At 34.2% G+C, this 19,056-nt stretch overlaps 4 protein-coding genes across 5 annotated transcripts; 3 read left to right on the forward strand and 1 right to left on the reverse strand.

Annotated features, from left to right (window-relative positions):
- The first annotated feature begins 553 nt into the window (after window positions 1-553).
- LOC129944996 (uncharacterized protein K02A2.6-like) lies at window positions 554-1,030 on the forward strand. Its single transcript, XM_056054657.1, has one exon. The coding sequence runs from the start codon at window positions 554-556 to the stop codon at window positions 1,028-1,030; it is 477 nt and encodes a 158-aa protein (XP_055910632.1).
- A 9,120-nt stretch (window positions 1,031-10,150) lies between these two features.
- On the forward strand, window positions 10,151-11,087 carry LOC129942227 (meso-2,3-butanediol dehydrogenase-like). The gene has a single exon (XM_056051083.1). It carries the CDS (start codon window positions 10,225-10,227, stop codon window positions 10,993-10,995), a length of 771 nt encoding a protein of 256 aa, XP_055907058.1. The 5' UTR covers window positions 10,151-10,224; the 3' UTR covers window positions 10,996-11,087.
- A 167-nt stretch (window positions 11,088-11,254) lies between these two features.
- Window positions 11,255-12,843, forward strand: LOC129942556 (putative nuclease HARBI1). 2 transcript variants are annotated; one of them, XM_056051550.1, is made up of 5 exons: window positions 11,255-11,504; window positions 11,563-11,738; window positions 11,788-12,021; window positions 12,097-12,235; window positions 12,295-12,843. In XM_056051550.1, exons 1-5 carry the CDS (start codon window positions 11,474-11,476, stop codon window positions 12,813-12,815), a joined length of 1,101 nt encoding a protein of 366 aa, XP_055907525.1. In that variant the 5' UTR covers window positions 11,255-11,473; the 3' UTR covers window positions 12,816-12,843. The 2 variants fall into 2 exon arrangements, with proteins under 2 accessions (XP_055907525.1, XP_055907526.1); XM_056051551.1 differs by having other exon boundaries at window positions 11,567-11,738.
- Window positions 12,828-13,625, reverse strand: LOC129942557 (uncharacterized). Its single transcript, XM_056051552.1, has 2 exons — window positions 13,173-13,625; window positions 12,828-13,117 (listed from the first exon to the last, which is right to left on the reverse strand). The coding sequence occupies exons 1-2, from the start codon at window positions 13,597-13,599 to the stop codon at window positions 13,110-13,112; spliced, it is 435 nt and encodes a 144-aa protein (XP_055907527.1). The 5' UTR covers window positions 13,600-13,625; the 3' UTR covers window positions 12,828-13,109.
- Between the last annotated feature and the right edge of the window lie 5,431 nt (window positions 13,626-19,056).

The following is a 19,056-nucleotide window of genomic DNA, read 5'->3' on the forward strand; positions in this document are numbered from 1 at the left end:
GAGATTTTTCCGAATTTTGATGAGAAAGTCATCTCACATGCAGCCAGGTCCTTGACTTCAGCTGAGACCAGCTATAGTCAAATAGAGAAAGAAGCCGCTGCACTCATCTTTGCCTTTAAGAAATTCCATAGGATGATTTTTAGACGTAAGTTTCTGCTTCTCACCGATCATAAGCCTCTCCTAGCATTATTCGGTAATAAGAAAGGCATGGGCGTTAACGTTGATGATGTATGATATTGATATAAAATACCTTTCCACCAAAAAATTTGGATTCGTCGACGTACTATCACGTTTAATCAACACCAAAACAAATTTGGACGAAGATTACGTCATAGCTTCAACAAAATTTGAAGATGATTTCAAAATTAATCTGCTTGACACAATCAACACGCTTCCAATAAACTTCAAAATGATACAACAAGCAACATTAAATTGTAAAATCCTACAAACAGTCATCAAGAACCTGACCTCTGGATGGAAGTTCCCTATACCACCACAAATTTCACCATATTATGCCAGGGGATAAGGATTAGTTTTCGTCGATGGATGCATAATGTTTAAAGACCGCATAATCATACCAGCGTGTTTTCAAAAGAGAATTTTGCGACAACTTCATCGAGGTCATCCGGGTATTGACAAAATGAAAACCGTTGCCAGATGTCGTGTATATTGGCCGGGAATCGACGAAGACATTACATCATTCGTGCATCAATGTCATGCCTGTGCCAGAGCAGCAAAGTCTCCGGTAAAAACAACTCTCGAATCATGGCCAACTACAACAGCACCAATGGATCGCACTCACATCGACATTGCGGGCCCTTGTGACGGAACATACTATTTCGTCATTGTGAGTTCATATTCAAAGTGGTTGGAAGTTCTTCAAGTCAGTAATATTGCATCTAGCATGATGATAACTAAATTGAGTGAATTATTTTCCCGACATGGTTATTGCAAGCAACTAGTTTCGGACAATGGAACTCAATTCATTAGTGCTGAATTCCAAACCTTCATCAAATCACGTGGAATCTAACACTTACGAACTGCTCCGTTTCATCCACAATCCAACGGCCAGGCAGAACGTTTCGTGGATACTCTAAAGCGATCGTTAAAAAAGTTAAAGCAGGAAGGAACAAGTCAGCAGAACCTGGAAACATTCCTACAGACTTATCGTTATACACCTAATCGGAATTTGACTAATTTTAAATCGCCAGCAGAAGCATTCCTTGGTCGTAAAATAAGAACTTCGTTGGATTTACTGAAGCGAAAAGAAAATCCTCCTACAACACGTAACGAAAAACAGAATATTCAGTACAATAAACATCATGGTGCCAAGGAACGACATTTCACTGCAGGTGATAGTGTCTATGCCAACATTTATCGCAATAATAAAGAATACTGGGTGTCGAGCGTAAAGGAACCGTCAACTACAATTTCCTTATAAATGATGGAAGTAAAACGAAACTTTTAAGGTCTCATACAAATCAAATCAAAAATCGATATTCTCCAAGCATCGAAGAGAACTCAACAAACCTATTTCTCGAGTTAATGGATATGTTTGAAGTGAATCAACAACCCAATTTGGTACAAGATGTTCCACACATTGTCAATGAGGATTCGGATCCAGATGTCACAGCCGACTTTGAAGATGCTGTCGAAGGATCAACTTTTGGGTTTTCCTTCAAGATCCAACACTCCTGAACCAGGACCAGTAACTTCATCAGGACGAACTGTCCATGCACCTTCTTGGATGAAGGACTATGATACCTTTTAAGTGAAGGAGGTGTTGGAGTAATGAGAAAAGACATCATTCGACAACTAGATGTCTCAACATCAGACAACCCTGTACTTCGGTTGGCTGGTCTAATTCTACTCTCAACTTCCGTCCTAGCCGAATATTCATTTTTGATATACTTTTGTCTACTGTTTAATAATTACCTTTTTCTGATTTAATAAATCTGCTTTGAGTTATTTAAATTGACAAAACTTATGTATTTATTTTGTATGTCACTCACGGATATAACATTTTCAAACGTTTTTAGTATGAAGAAAGTTGATCGCACGAGTTTTAACTTCCCATTATAAACTATTGTAACCGATCAATTCCTCGATGTTTCAAGGTCGCTAGAATCTAAATAAAAGGTTTGTATACAAATGTTTCCATGTTCGTGTGTACATAGGCATACAATATAATGTTTATTTTTTTAGTACTTCCAACTATTTAATTACAAATTTTAATGATTGTTATTGATAATAATAGAGCACATTTTATTTGTTTGCGTGTTATTTTACATATAAATAAATAATTAAAAAAAAAACTTTATTAAAATAAATAACGAATGATTGCATGCAATTCATTTCAGAGTTCAACAATGCTTAAGTTGTTTCAGACTTTAAATCATTTTGCAAGGTATTGAATATGTGAAGCACCATGAAGGATAATGCGTTGGGCTGTATTGGGTTGAGGTATTGGGTTCAAACCCTGCCTGTGCCACTAAGAGTTTTTTCTGAGGTACTGCCTCTTTTGAGGAAGTAATAAATTCTCAAATAAGCCGTTCGGATTCGGAATAATATTATAGTTGTCTTTCATCCATTTTTATTGATTGAGATTTATATTTTTTTGAAGTTTGTTTCACTATATGGTCAACATGTTGATTAAACTTTTGCATTTATAAGCGTGGGTATAGCAACATAGTATAGTACCCGTGGCATGATGATTCGTGCGTTGGACTTTCATGCGAAAGTCTTGGGTTCGATCCCTGCCTGTGCTACTTAAAGTTTTATTCACGGGTACTGCCTCTTGCGAGGAATTGACAAATTCTCCAAGAGTAACTCTTGTTACGAAAAAGTCCTTTTTCAAATTAGCCGTTCGGATTCGGCATATAAACTATAGGTCTCTAGCGTTACCACTTCTCAGAAAAAAGTGGAAGTAGATTTTAGGAAAAAAGCGAAATAGATTGAGAAAAATGGAATTAGATTTCAAAAATGAACTTTTCCATATTATTCTACATATTTTTAGATTACATTATTTCAATGAAAACAAAAAATAAGAAAAAGCTCGAATTATTTATAATTCAATATGTTAATGTAACGTTTCTTAAATTAATTCTTGGTTGTTTGCATCGAAAACGCAAAGATTGGGCGTGTTTTGGTCAAATGAAATGACTTAAAGATGTTTTGATTGCAAAGTACGAGTTCTACAAGAAATAGTTATTGTAATCATAATACAATTTCAGTATATCAACAAACCTTTTATCTATTTTTTTGAACAACTTGAAAATATCTTTATATATTCAAAACAAAAAATCAAATCCAAAAAAACACTAGAGCACAACTGAACACAAATAACAATAACAAACAGAAAAGAAATAAAATGCACGACTGGTTTGCATGTACTCGCTCATGTATCCAGAAAAGTCTGTTTAAAACTTTTTCCTGTATTTTAAGATTTAAAATGTACCTTCAAAAAAAGATTGTTTTCAAAAATTTAAATACCATTTGATTTCTCAACAATACCTTTATTTTATCTAATTTTTATTTGAAAATCATTTTCAAATTTTAGACGTTCTGCATTTCAATTTTGTAAAAAATTATGACTCATTTTCAAGATAGCAAATTTCGGAAAAAAATTATATTTTCTTTTGCAGAAAGAAATAGTTAAGTTCTAGAGAAAACTTAAAAACAAAATAGCAGTTCTATGGGGGGTACCCTTCTGAAACAATACAAACATATTTTTTTTTTATTGAAAGGAGCCAAACTAAGAACAAACATTTTAGCAAAAACTAAAAAAAATCTATCGGTATGTTTTTGAGAAAAATTGAATTATCGGTTTTTGACCGTGCGAATTTGTATTGGGACTACTGATAACAAACAGGAAAGACGTACAGAAAAAGCGACACGATTTTTTCGAAGGTTAAACTAGAAGCACCCTTTATAGAACCGTTATTTTTTAAAGTTTTCTCAAGATCTAATCAGCCGATTTCAATAATTTATATGCACAAGCTCTTTGACTGTCTCAATAATACTTGATGATCAAATAAGTTATTGTTTTTATTTTTGATGTTTAAAAAATATTGATATTTTTTTTCGAAATTCGACATCTTGAAAAGGGTCTAGTTTTTTACAAAATTGAGATTAAACGCGTTTTTTTTAATTCATTCTTAAACCTCTCTTAAAGCTAGACAAAAATTCATAAAACTAGCCTAATTATCCATAACTTATAACTAACTTAATGGTCCCATACGGACACTCTGAGTTAAACTATACAACTAACTACTAATGCCTATCGGCCCTAAGATCTATTTTAACTTCAATTCAATTTTATTTATTTTTGTATTAATTAGAAAATTTAAAAATCTAATATCAATATCCCTTTTATTTTTACTTAAACACTACTTAAAATAAGGTCCCTAATATAAAACTTAAAACTTACTTAAACTACCTATATTCCATGTTTTTTTGTTTTTTTTTTTTAAATTTTTTTTTGTTTTTTTTTTTTATTTTTTTATTTTTTTTTTTGTATTTTTTTGTGCCACCATGCCTATTCTACTTAAAACTAAACCCTAAACTATAAAACAAGTATGTAAGCCGGTCAAGGCTTAAAACCCCATCCCGACTACCCAATATCAAGTCCCGATTGAAGCCACCAAAACTGGATCTCCTGCTTCACCCTATCAGTTCGGTCCCGTTCGGACACAGCCCTACTGAACCGAAGGAGCTCTGCTCCGCCTTGTGCCATGAGTCGCCTATCCACGGTTCTTCGTCTGACGTGGTAGATTAACGGAACTGCCAATCTATCCTGTATAAGCCGGCATTTGTCTAAAAAGAGGAATGCCTCTGGTGGAATGAAGCGGCTCAAGCGTGCACTTTCAAAATACTCGTCGTTCGGATAAAACGCCCCGAAAATTAAATTGTTGGTCGAAGACATAGCTCTTCCAATGTGACCTCGAACGAGTTTTATCACGAAATTGTCAATTCTGTTGATTCGAGCCCCTTTGTATAGGACCTCGTTGGAATAGTAATGCACATAAGAAGACTCGGCTGTTCGAAATAAGTCGGTACAAAATTAAATGTGTACATACATAAGTATATCAATTAGCTCTAAAGAACTTCATATCAAAACTATTTTTAAACTAAAACAGAAACATTTTATGTCAAATGGGCATTTAAGTTTTTGGAAACAAACTTTTTTTGCAGGTAAATTTTAAAATCTTAAAATACATGAAATATTTTTAAACAGGCTTTGGATACATGAGCAAAAAGCTTATAAATCAACTTCAGATAGGAAGTCGGTCCGATTTTTCGAATCCCTAGAGTCTAAATAAAAGATTTTTAGAGAGATGTCTGTTACGTTCGGGAAGTTTTTTTCATCGTCAATAGCTCAAGAACCAAAAAAGATATCGACTTTAAATAAATGTTGTGTTGTTACATAGATAACAATGCAGAAAGACGCAGAAAGGACTCTCAAGAAAATCGAGTGGGTGGTTTTCTACCATAGCAATTTTTCAAAAAACAGGTGAACATTTTCGTAAAACCAAAATATCTAACGAACCAATAACGCTAGCGAATTGAATTAAATGTTATAATAATTGTAACATGATAACAAACAAGTGTATTATTGGAAAAAAATACAAGTAATCGTTTTTTTATAAATAAAAAAAGTGAAAAAAATAATTGTCACCCCGAATATTTTACGAACAAGAAACAATTTTATCTCCAAAATAATTGTATGCAACGAAAAATAACATTTTTTACATCTGGTACAATTTTGGGAAAAATCGAAGTGACAGTCTTTTTATAAAAAAAAAAACTGATTTTTGACTCAAATATTTTTTTTTCAAAAAATAAATATATTTTCTTGAGACTTATTTTTATTTTATTTTAAATTTTTAAATCTATTTATTTTAAATTTTTATATAAAGTCAGTTTCTTCATAAAAAATAAATTTAAAAAATAGTAGGTAAATTCTACTAAAAATCTCGTTAGCAAAAATAGATTTTGAAATAAAACACATGCAAAATATTGTTGTTAATTTTTAATTTTTTTAGAATAATTGAAGTGACACCTTTTTTAACAAAACACGAACACCTACAAATCTTTTAAGCAAGACAATCGGGATGGGAAGTTATCAGTGTGGGTAGAATCCGAGCCTCTTTTTTAACAATGTTTTAGAAGGCCTATCTGCAGGAAATATGTGTACATTTACGACTGATTATCATTATTACTTTGAATAAAAATACTTAATAATTTGTTTCCTTAGATTTTATATGTACTTGTCAGTATTTAATATTTTTGTTCTAAAACGTTTATTATTTACCCAACTTTCTAAAGGAATAAAACTTTTTCCTAAATCCTTTTAGGCTGTTTGTTTAAATTTTAGACCATCCTCTAAAAAGAACACTTAAAATTTTAAGTTAGTTTTCAAATTTTGTAACTCAAATTAATTCTCGAATCCATAAACTTGAACATTAGATTTAAAATTCAAATTGATGTATTCCCCTTTCGACAAAATAGGCACATACGAGGTGTGTGTCAAAAAGTACCCGGAATTTTCGTTTTTTTTCGAAAAAATAATTATTTATTCGTTTACATCAATGTGGGCCCCTTCAAAGTAGCACCCCCAGATATAATACAGTTATGCCAGCATTTTTTCTAATCTTGATATGTCCTTGAGCATTCTCAGCGATTCGGCCTTTACTTCAATCGAGGAAAACGCCGTCCTTTCATGGGTCTCTTCATCTTTTGAAACAGAAAATAGTCACACGGAGCCATATCTGGTGAATATGGAGGTTGGGGCATGACTACGGTATTGTTTTTGGCCAAAAAATTACGTACAAGCAACGACGAGTGAGCAGGTGCGTTATCGTGGTGCAAAAGCCATGAATTGTTTTTCATAAATCTGGGCGTTTTTTGTCCGATTCCTTAACGCAACCGTAGCATGACTTCAAAGTAATACTCCTTATCAACCGTACGACCTTGTGGTAACAACCCTTCAGGCTACATAAGGGACTTGGAAGTAAGGCAAGTTTCTAGTATCTGATTGGCCAGCTGCCAAAAAATTACCTTCCAATTAAGGCAACTTTAATGGAAAGTTGACTGGAAAGTTAGTCAAGAAAAGTCTCCCTAACGATCAAGTCAAGTCTTACTTACTTACTTCCTTAAGGTGGCGCTACAGTCCGGGGCGGAACTGGGCCTCAACCAACATGCGTCTCCAGCCAGCTCGGTCCCTAGCTATCTGTCTCCAGTTTTGCACACGAAGTTGGTTGAATCGTCGTTGACGTCATTTAACAGCTCCTGAGCGATGTTCATAGTAGTACCCGTGGCATGATGGTTAGTGCGTTGGACTGTTTGTTGTCAAAAGTGGCAATGTAACTTCTACCACAACATTCTCAATTAAAAATGGTCTTCAACAGGGAGCGGTGAATTCGCCGATTCTCTTCAGCATTTACACCAGCGATCTGATAGGTAGTCTTACAAAGGCAATTGCGTACGCCGACGATCTAATTGCGTACAGAACGGCCCGAAAGGTTGAGGTTATTAGAATTCTCTTGCAGCGTGATTTCGACAAGATTCAGCGATATTGCGACGACTGGAAACTGAAAATAAATGTCCAGAAGTCAGAGACAATTCTGTTCCGGACTCCGTTGGCTGGGGCCACGAGGGATACGTGTAAGAATTGGCGCAAGATGGTCATCGTTGACCTTCACGGGCAGCCATTGGCGAGCAAAAGTGTAGTGAAGTACCTCGGTATCTGGTTAGATCAGTATTTATATTTCGACAGACATATAAATGCTGCTCTGACCAGGGCCAGAGGAGCCTTCGCTCTGACGAAACGGCTGTTTTTTAGCAGTCGGCTTGACCCCAGAGTGAAGGTAATTTGCTACATGGCCCTGATACGGCCAATGATCGTGTATGGTTGTCCTGTGTGGTTCAACGTTGCCCCTTCCCAGATGGAGAAGTTTCGGGTGTTCGAGCGGCAGTGTTTACGACGCTGTACCGGCTTATATCGAACAGCCGAATCTTCTTATGTGCATTACTATTCCAACGAGGTCCTATACAACGGGGCTCGAATCAACAGAATTGACAATTTCGTGATAAAACTCGTTCGAGGTCACATTGCAAGAGCTATGTCTTCGACCAACAATTTAATTTTCGGGGCGTTCTATCCGAACGACGAGTATTTTGAGAGTGCACGCTTGAGCGGCTTCATTCCCCCAGAGGCATTCCTCTTTTTAGATAGATGCGGTCTGATACAGGATAGATTGGCAGTTCCGTTAATCTACCACGTCAGACGAAGAACCGTGGATAGGCGACTCCTGTACAATCGGCACGTCATGGCACAAGGCGGAGCAGAGCTCCTTCGGTTCAGTAGGGCTGTGTCCGAACGGGACCGAACTGATAGGGTGAAGCAGGAGAACCAGTTTTGGTGGCTTCAATCGGCACTTGATAGTGGGTAGTCGGGATGGGGTTTTAAGCCTTGGCCGGCTTACATACTTGTTTTATAGTTTTAGGGTTTAGTTTTAAGTAGAATAGGCATGGTGGCACAAAAAAAAAAATACAAAAAAAAAAAAAAACTAAAGAAATTAAAAAAAAAAAAATATAAAAAATATAAAAAAAAACAAAAACAAAAAAATACAAAAAAATTAAAAAAACGTACAAAAAAGACAATAAAATATAATAACGAAAACGTTAGATTTGCTGCTGTGGTTGTTCTAGTTTTAAGTAGTTTATAGGTAGAATAGGTAGTTTAAGTTAGTTTTAAGTTTTATTTAAGGACCTAACTTTAAGTAGTTTGTAAGTAAAAATAAATAAAAAAAGGATATTGATATTACTTTTTTGTTCAAATTTTCTAATAAATACAAAAATAAATGAAATAAAATTTAAATGAAGTAAAATAGATCTTAGGGCCGAAAGGCATTAGTATTAAGTGTTATAGTTTAACTTAGAGTGTCCGTATGGGACCATTAAGTTAGTTGTAAGTTATGGATAATTAGGCTAGTTTTATGAATTTTTGTCTAGCTTTAAGATAGGTTTAAGAATGAATTAATAAAAATGAATTTAAAAAAAAAAAAAAAAGTGCGTTGGACTGTCATGCAAGGGGTCTTGGGTTCAATCCCTGCCTGTGCCACCTTAATTTTAAAAAAATAATTTTCGCGGGTACTGCCTCTTGCGAGGAATTGACAATTCCTTCAAGAGTAATTCTTGTCATGAAAAAGTGCTTTCTTAAACTAGCCGTTCGGATTCGGCATAAAATTGTAGGTCCCCTCCATTTCTGACAACATTACTCGCACACAGGAATGGTTGTGAGTTGTAAGTCACTAGGCCCTGGTTCACAACGGACTGTTGCGCCACCCCATTTGATTTGAGCGATGTTCATGCCATTCTTTTTTTGGTCAATATTCAGAAGTTTTGGAATGATTTTAGCAAAAATCAGCGAACTTATAAAAAAAACGTCGAACCTTAGCAACTACCACAGACAAAGTAAACAGTGAATATAGCTGAAAATTGCATCATACTTTAGGGGCATGTACAATGTACATATATCTACACAATAAAAACAAATTTTACCTTCAGTCTCTCCAGGACCACGAAATTTTAAAATTCCGGGTACTCTTTGAACACACCTCGTATGTACGAATACATATCCTAAGAAGCATTTGGAGCCCCCAAGTTCGAACATTTGATTTCTGAGATTAGTCTTACCAAACAATCACATATAAATTGGAAGCTGCCAAAAAAAATCTTTCCAATTAAGACAACACTCATGAGTCAAAAAAAAATCCTTAACTTAACCTACAGTCAGTTCTAGGTTTTGTAACACAGGTATGCGTCTAATCACATTTTTGAAAGTGCGAAGAAAAAGTACTTGAGAGTTTCTCTAGTAAAAGTAAACAACCTTCCCTTCCTGATGGTATTTTAAATACGAAAGTCTTAAATGAGATAAACTAATAGAAAGAACTCTAAAATTGGAAGCCTCATCTATTTTTAGAATTGGGCACAATAGCATTGTCCTTACTCTTAAACTAAATTCATTCAAAGTCTCGCAGCACTTATTTTCAAAATTGTATTGAAATGTGCTTTGCTATTTCTATAGACACGATTGACATTTTGTCCATAAGCTTATTTTGCCTTGAAATCAAAATAAACTTTTATGACAGTACTTCCCATTCCCCATCACATCGTTTGTACTTGAACTTGCATTTTTGTTGGACAATTTTTGATTATAAAATGGAATTCAAGACTAAAGTAATTGTTATAACCGGAGCTAGTTCTGGAATCGGAGCCGCTACAGCTGTTCGATTTGCTAAGCTTGGAGGTCTCCTTACACTCGTTGGACGAAATCTAGAAAAATTAAATGAAACAGCCGAAAAATGTCTTGCTGAAAATGGCCAACAAGCACTTGTTGTAAAAGCTGACGTCACAAATGAAGAAGACGTAAAACTTATAGTTGATCAGACTTTGGAAAAATATGGCAGAATCGATGTTCTTATCAATAACGCTGGTATAATTGAAAATGGCTCAATAGAAGAAACTAATCTAACACAATATGATCGAGTTATGGGCACCAATGTTCGTTCGATCTATCAGCTAACTATGCTGACAGTTCCTCATCTTGTGAAAAGCAAAGGAAATATTGTTAGCATTTCGAGTGTATGTGGCTTGAGAGCATTTCCTGGGCTAGTGGCATACAACATGTCAAAGTCGGCAGTTGACCAATTTACAAAATGTGTAGCTCTTGAATTGGCACCGAAGGGAGTGCGTGTCAATTCGGTGAATCCGGGAGTTATAGTCACTGAATTACACAAGAGAGGCGGTATGGATGAAGAGACCTACAAGAATTTCTTGGAAAAATGTAAACAAACTCACGCACTTCAGCGCCCAGGAAATGTCGATGAAGTAGCAGCAGCTATAACATTTTTAGCTAGTGACAGTGCCAGCTTTATAACAGGAGTTAATTTGCCTGTTGATGGAGGCCGTCATGCTATGTGTCCACGTTAAGTTTAAATATGATAAGTATTTCATAAACTTAAAAATTCCCTAATGTGTTATATAATTTTGTGTGTGTAAATAAAAACTATAAAATAAGAATATTTGAGTGGATGTTTTATTGTTGTAAGCTTGTTTAAACAGAATTCTATACTGAAATTTGTTAGTTAAAGCTAGATTACAGATTTTGAACATTTTTTGTTTACCTCACAAGTGAAAAACGCTGCATTAAGAAGACATATTGAATTTACAAATGTCAAGGTCTTTGGTCGCATTCGAAAAGCTAGTGGCTACGTAGTCGAAATTCAACTAGATTTGTGAATGCAAAACTTCACTACAAAGCTAGTCAATCCTGAGCTGTCATATTAATGACAGATGCAAAAGTAAACAAACGCAAAATCGGAAACATTTGAGAAAGTTTTAAGAATTTTAAACAAATAACAACAATATTTTTAAATTAAATAAAAACAAATACAAAAAATTAGATAAAATGAGCGATTCGGAAGAAGATGAAGTCATAGGTATGTAAAATAGTTTAATTGTGGTCAATTTAAGACACTTCATATATTTGCCAAATAGCTAGAGCTGTGATTGTCGTAAACGATCTCCTCGCAGTGGGTTCCTTATCTGACCAACTTCAAGAAAACATTAAAGAAGATCGCGTAAGGAATACGAACTATTATGAAGTAGTAATTCCAGATTACAGTTTAGAAGAATTCCGGTGCCATTTTCGAATGAGTCGAAGTTGTTTTTCGGTAATTTTTTTTTGTTTATATAAGTATGTTATTAATTAGTTCTTTAAAGGATCTTATGACAAAGATTGGAAATCTCAAGTGTGTTCATCAGTTGGAAAAAAAACTTTTGTATACTATTTGGACTTTAAGCAAACAAGAGAGTTTTTTGTCATCTGGCGATCGTTTCAATTTAGCACCAAGTTCAGCACACAATTCATTTTGTGAGATTCTGGATTTGTTGTGTTCCCTTTTGGCTCAATACATTAAGTGGCCATCAATAAGCCAATATAATGATATATCCCGGGTATGTGTACATAAAATTTTTGACAAATTCAGTTCATCATTTTGAAATAACACATACATAAATATTCTAATGAAGGTATTTCGAGAAAAATCAGGAGGTTATATTCCCGGGATCGTTGGTGCGATAGATGGGTGTCACATTCAAATAAAACAGCCGGTCAAGAACCCTATAGACTACTACAACAGAAAAAATACGCATTCGATTATTTTACAAGGTACACTTAATATTATATTAATTTTAACAAATATATTTACATATTAATTTCTTTAAAAGGAGTTTGTGACCATCGAGCTGTTTTCATCGATATTTATGTAGGCGCTCCTGGTCGACTACATGATGCTCGAGTTTTTAGAAATAGCCCTCTCTCTGATAAATTGGCTCAATTCTTGCCTGCCGACTACCATCTTGTAGGAGATGCTGCCTACCCTCTAGGTCAAAACCTAATAACTCCCTTCCGTGACAATGGACACCTTCTCGAAAGGCAAATCAATTTCAATACACGCCTTAGCAGTGCCAGAATAACCATAGAGCGAACTTTTGGTTTTCTCAAAGGCCGATTTCGTCGATTGAAATATTTGGATGTTTCAAGTCCTATGCTGGCCAATAAAATTATAACAGCTAGTTGCATTTTGCACAACCACATTCATTTATTTAATGAATCTGGAAATTTTTCTGACATCGAATCTGAAAATGATGACGATCTGGGAAATGATTTAAATTCAAGTCAAAACATGGAAAACCAAGAAAGAAGCAGCTGTGCTAGAAAAAGAAACTTCTTGTTGAACAATTTTTAAAAATAAAATATGTACTTTTTTCAATTAATTTTTTTATTTGTACTTTGTTTTGTTTACAAAAAAAGGAACTTCAGTTTGTCTTCATGACTAAAAATCTTATTACTAAACTTATAAACTAATCTTAACCTAACTATAAGCTTTCTTAAAAATAAAAATAACACACTTAATACTAAACAAAAAAAAAAAACAATTCATTTAAAAAAAAAGTATTTCATCACAGTTAAAAACAAAAATTATAAAATTCATTAACAAAAAATACACACGATAACTCTCCATCCAATCTCTGCAAAGTTCTCAGTTATCTAAAAAATAAAATGATATTAGGAGAATATATTTTAAGAAATTATATTAACTTACTTGTTCTATTTTCTTTTTCTTCCTTGTATTTAAGCATCTCGAATTCCAACCTTTTCTGTTTTAGAACTCGCATTTCCTTCAATTCATTTAGCACCCCTCGCGCGATTTCCACCTTTTCCTCCTCCAGTGCAACTAATTTTGAGCGAAGGGTTGCTTGTTTGGAGGTAGAGGGAGTGCAATCCGAGGGAGTGCAATCCGAGGGAGCACACAGCGATGAAGGGTTCAGAGAGCTCACTGTAGGCGCATCCCTGACATTAACTTCGTCTTCATATATTAGGCACATTTGTTCGAAGTAGGGCCAGGACATGCGCCCTCGACCTGTGGAAGTTTTTTTGTTGTTATCCAGGATGCGGTTATACCTTATCTTTAAATTGCCCAGCTTCTTTTCCAGCGAGCTCTCTTTAAAATTGTAGCCTTTACCCTCCATCGCCTCCTTAATTTTAAGGAACACCGTCCTGCACCTGATTTTTGGGTTTCTTAGCTCATGTTTATGCCTGCTACATTCTTCTAAAAACAGAAGAACGGTGCGGTGCTCCCAAGAAGATTCTAAAAAATTAAATCTTTATGAATAGGGTATTCTTTTTTTAAATAAGAGACAATTTAATTTTACCTTTCTCTATATTGCCTGTGTTTTCTTGTGCATAATCAAGATTTGTTGGAGTAGACACTGAATCTGTAATAATATTGTTAGATATATTTTTTAGCTTACTACATTGAAATAATTTAAGATTTTTCAAAATAACTCAAATTTACCTTCCTCCGTATGTTCTGCATTTTGTGCACTCAAATTTTGTTCCATGAATGCTGCGGCATACACTGGATCTGAAACAAAATTGTTAAGTGAATTGTTTTGTTTATTGCACTTAAAAAACATTACCTGTTAAGATTTTATTGCAAATTTCTTCATCTGCCTCTATTTCGTAATTTATTTCTAAATACTGCACAATAAGTTTCATTTTGAAATGTTTGTATCTTTTTTAAATTTTTTCAACAGCTGATTGTGAAACGTCAAAATCAGTGCCAACTAACTTTTTAGCCGAAATTTTTACACTACGTCGGAGGGGAAATTTCAACTACTTTTGTAGCTAGATTTAGCCAATCAGAACCCCTTGACTACGTAGCCACTAGCTTTTCGAATGCGACCTGTAAATTGTTTTTCCAAAGCCCAAACATGTAACTAGTGTATTTTGACTTCTTCAACATAACTAAGATTTCATGAAATGAAAGCATCAACAAAATTACAATTGAAAAGGAAAAAGGGGAAAACATAAACGAATCGAAGGCTAATGCAGGGCATCCATATAAGGAAACCACAATATTACTAGCTCATTTTAAGACGCACTCTTTTTAAAAACAATTATACAATTTTTGGTCATAGAAAGTTATGGAAGAACGTTTCTAATTGATGAGCCTAACTGTCATATCTGGATGAAATGCATTGCACTTAAATTCACAAAAATAATATAATACAAAAGCCACCGAAATATGGATCTTTGTTTATTCGGCAAACCCTTAGCCACACCCTCAAAAATCTTTATGATAGGTACACCTGTGTACGGTGATGGAGTCAGTAGTAGCCCCCAATTACTTTTTTTGTTATGTTTGAATCTTCGAAATTCAGTTTTTATAGTATCTTCCGGTTTTTTCTTTGCCATAAACAACAAACTATTTTCAAAAACTTAAAGAAAAGTGTAATTAAAATTTGTGTAGTCGGCTCACATTCTATCTCTAGTAGTCCGCCAATTGAGTCTTCATATCATAATGCAATTGCATGTACAACTGAGTATCTTCCTAAACAACAAAATTTATTAAAAAAGTAAAAACGCAGGAACTTTAATTAAGATTTGATCTTTAAAATAATAATTTAACCTTTTTTTTGAAATCTTAAATTTTACCTAAGAAAAACGAAATAATAATAATAATAATAAGATTTTCCAATGACACCGCTTATTTGACCCACGGTATTTAATGAGAGAGCTCAATCAAAACACAAGGGTGTATCGGTGTTTATTATGTCAGTCTCTAAGTTGTTATATTTTCAAATAAAATTACAAGTTTTAGTCATTTTTCATAAAGGCAGCACGTTTTTTTAACATGAGAAAGCGAAAAACGTGAAATTGCCCGGTTTCATCACAGGAATGGACATTCTCGGAGGAAAATATCGGAAATTGTCAATATTCCAGACGACACGGTCAAGGCCAAAGTCCACCGTTTTGTTTTTGAAAACTGTTTGGAAAAAAACTGAAAACTGACTAGTGAAAAACGAGCTCGGAAAGTCTTGCTCTCCCGAAACCATAAGACGCATTTTGAAGAATAACGAGTTTAATGGAAAGTTGCCCGAAAAAAGCCTTTCCTTAACTAGAAAAACCGAGATAATCCTCAAAGGTTCGCAAAAGAACACATTTTGGGAGCAAATTATATTTGCGGACTAGTCTAAGTCTAAGTTTAACATTTTCGTATCCGAAGGCGATCTTATGTCTGGCGCAAACCAAATACAGAACTCAAGGACAAAAATCTCAGAGCAACTGCGAAGCATATGTGGTATGGTAATGTCATACTTTGGGCCTGCATGTCAGCAGCCGGTGTTGGGAATTTGGAGTTCATTGAGAGTACAATGGATAAAATGGTGTACCTCAACATCCTTAACAAAAATTAGCTCCAAAGTGCAGAACAATTGGGCATAAGACGCTCGTTTCGGTTTTATCAAAAAAACGACCAGAAACATACTTCAGGAATTTTCCAAACATGGCTGATTTATAATTGTCGCCACGTCATAAAACCCCCAGCACAGTCTCCGGATTTGAATGTTATAGAAAACCTGTAGTCAATTTTGGATACAAATATTCGAAAACGACGACGAACTATTCTCTCATAAACTTGTTAATATACGATGGGTCAAATAAGCTTTGAGCTGATGTAAATTCATGACTCAGGCCATTTTTCTTCACAACTTTTTAAACACCTTCAGGTTTCTTTGGATTATGTATGACAAATATGTTTTGTAAATATTTTAAACTACTCTTTCTTAAACATAAACATTTATGACTGATACTAAATTGTCTTTCTTTTCTAGTTGATTTTAAAGGGGTTTTGAAAATGAAAAAAGAATGAAGTATGCTTTCGACTTGTATTCTTCAGTAGCTCTATAAAGTGAAGTTTATGAAATATTCTACTTATTTGTGATATATTTTCAATCAATTCGTTCTTCAGACATTTTTTCAAATTACGGTCTTCCATCAGGCTTAAGGAAGTTGTCGTTTGGTTCACTTGTTTTATGTCAAAATGAAATAGAGGGTGCTTTATTGAATGTAATTTTAAAAAAAGGGAAGACCCGGGCAAAAGTCCTCCTTTTTACTGAGACAATGTACAATTGTGTTAGCTCAGATACTAACACACATTTTTAATATATACAGGCCGATTTTTAAAAAACTTAAAAAATTATTTTTCTTTCCTTTGGTATAAGTTTATCTTTTATAAAAAGTTTTGAATCTTTAACATTTTATAAAATTATGACTTTCTCGTTTTTGACGATGATCTCAAGATCTACTATGTGCCTATCGGATTAAAGTCTTCTGCTAGAAGGCCTGTTTAAATTGGTGCAGGATAAAAAATCTTCATTTGAATGAAGAAAAATGTCAAATACTAAAGTGACTTTATCTTTGGCTTCAATATTAATAACATAATTCTAACGAGACTAATCAATAAAAAGACTTCGGAGTTATTCTAGATGTTAATCTGTCATTCCTGCCTCAATATGATTATACTTGTTCAATAAGAACTCGGCAAATTCCAGTGAAGCCGTTTACAAAAAAGGCCGATTTTTAAAAAACTTAAAAAATTATTTTTCTTTCCTTTGGTATAAGTTTATCTTTTATAAAAAGTTTTGAATCTTTAACATTTTATAAAATTATGACTTTCTCGTTTTTGACGATGATCTCAAGATCTACTATGTGCCTATCGGATTAAAGTCTTCTGCTAGAAGGCCTGTTTAAATTGGTGCAGGATAAAAAATCTTCATTTGAATGAAGAAAAATGTCAAATACTAAAGTGACTTTATCTTTGGCTTCAATATTAATAACATAATTCTAACGAGACTAATCAATAAAAAGAAAGTTATTCTAGATGTTAATCTGTCATTCCTGCCTCAATATGATTATACTTGTTCAATAAGAACTCGGCAAATTCCAGTGAAGCCGTTTACAAAAAAGTCGTCGACGTATTGTTAGAAATACGAGATATCAAACCGAAGGAAGTTCAGATATTAAAACAACAAGCTTTAGGGCGATTTTGTTCACTATTGCTTAACTTGAAGCAAACTCTCAAGTTGACAAACTTGAGAGTTCACTTTAACTCAAGAGTTAAAACAAAAGTTAAGAATCTATTATGTTCACTATTTTTTTCATAACTCTCGAGTTTGAAAAACAAAAGTTGGCCAACTTTCAGTTTTGAAAATATCCTTGGGATATTTGTGACAGTCAATACAAATTATGTCAGTTTTTAATTTGAAAAGCAAACGAGCTGTTGATGTTTTGATTTTAAAATTAATAAAAAAAAATAATAAACATGAATATCAAGGAAACGACAAAAAGAATGTCTAAAGTGCTTTATACTCCCGAAGAGGAGGATTGGTTAGTTAAAAATGCTCTTTTATACAAATCAGTGATAGAAAATAAAAAGACAGACAAGGTAACCAATCGTGATAAAGAAAAGGCATGGGAGAAAATAACACGTGCATTCAATGTTGCACCGGATGTGTAAGTACCCGATGAGATATTTTGTATGTTCATATCGTACTATGTATCTCTTTATTTTTTAAAGGAACGAAATCTAAAATCTTTTCGTGAAAAGTATATTAAAATAAAGCAAACGTTAAGAGATCGAGCATTTTGTTTCTCAAGAGATGCAAAAAAGACAGGTGGTGGACCACCTAAAAAAGAACCACCACCATTAAGCGAAACTATGCAAGAATTATCTGTTCTTTTGACTACTTTGACATTAGGTCTTCCTGCGGTAGTAGGTGATAGTGACTATACAACGGCCAACAAAAACAAAACGACCAAAAACCAAAATGCAGAGTCGCCATTGTCAGTTAAAGGTCCAGAAGGTGATGAACCTTGGGAGAGGGTGAATCCCTCAAAATTAAAGAAGACGATAAACCCGTTGTTGCAATGCCGTCGACGAAAAATGGACAGAGGTGAAATTCAAAGTAAGTTATCGGAAGAGAAGCAAAAACATGCCGATTGCGATTCGTTTTGGTCGATGGCAATGTTATGGAGAACGGCACAAGCCACTATTACTGATTGAACAGTGTCAAGCCTACACCTCAATCCAGTTGCCAAAACTAGAGACCGCCTTTTCCAAACGCATAAGCTGTACCTGCCACCGAGCCACGATACCGTTAATTTTTAAATTAGCTGCAGACACCGTCTGGACGTTCAACGAGAACCACCCTTTTCGATTTTTGAAGTTTTCTGCATCTGTTCCACCGAATTCTCAAGTTGACAATAAAAATCCCCAAGTTATGTTCAACTTCTAGTGAACAAAATCGCCCTTAGATATCGTGAAGGTATTTAGTTTTCTGTTTTTTCATTGTTTTCTGATGTGTACATATATACATGGGAATTGATCTCAGGAAACTACTTATTACTTCGTTATGTTTTGTTGAATGTTTATAACTATATTTATGAAATTAAAAAGAAATCGTTAAGATCTTTGAACTAATGAACGTTTAGTTCTGTTGCGAATTTTGTCTGCAGTTTTTTTTTAAGGATAATCTGTTACTATCCTCCGCCTCTCAATGGTATTGTGCTTCATCCTCACAAAATGTTTCGATCACAGGAACTTTATAGTAGATGCAAATGTTGTGAAGTGCAGCACATACTTT

This window comes from Eupeodes corollae, chromosome 1 (genome assembly GCF_945859685.1).
Source record: "Eupeodes corollae chromosome 1, idEupCoro1.1, whole genome shotgun sequence".
In the NCBI taxonomy this organism is placed as follows: domain Eukaryota; kingdom Metazoa; phylum Arthropoda; class Insecta; order Diptera; family Syrphidae; genus Eupeodes; species Eupeodes corollae.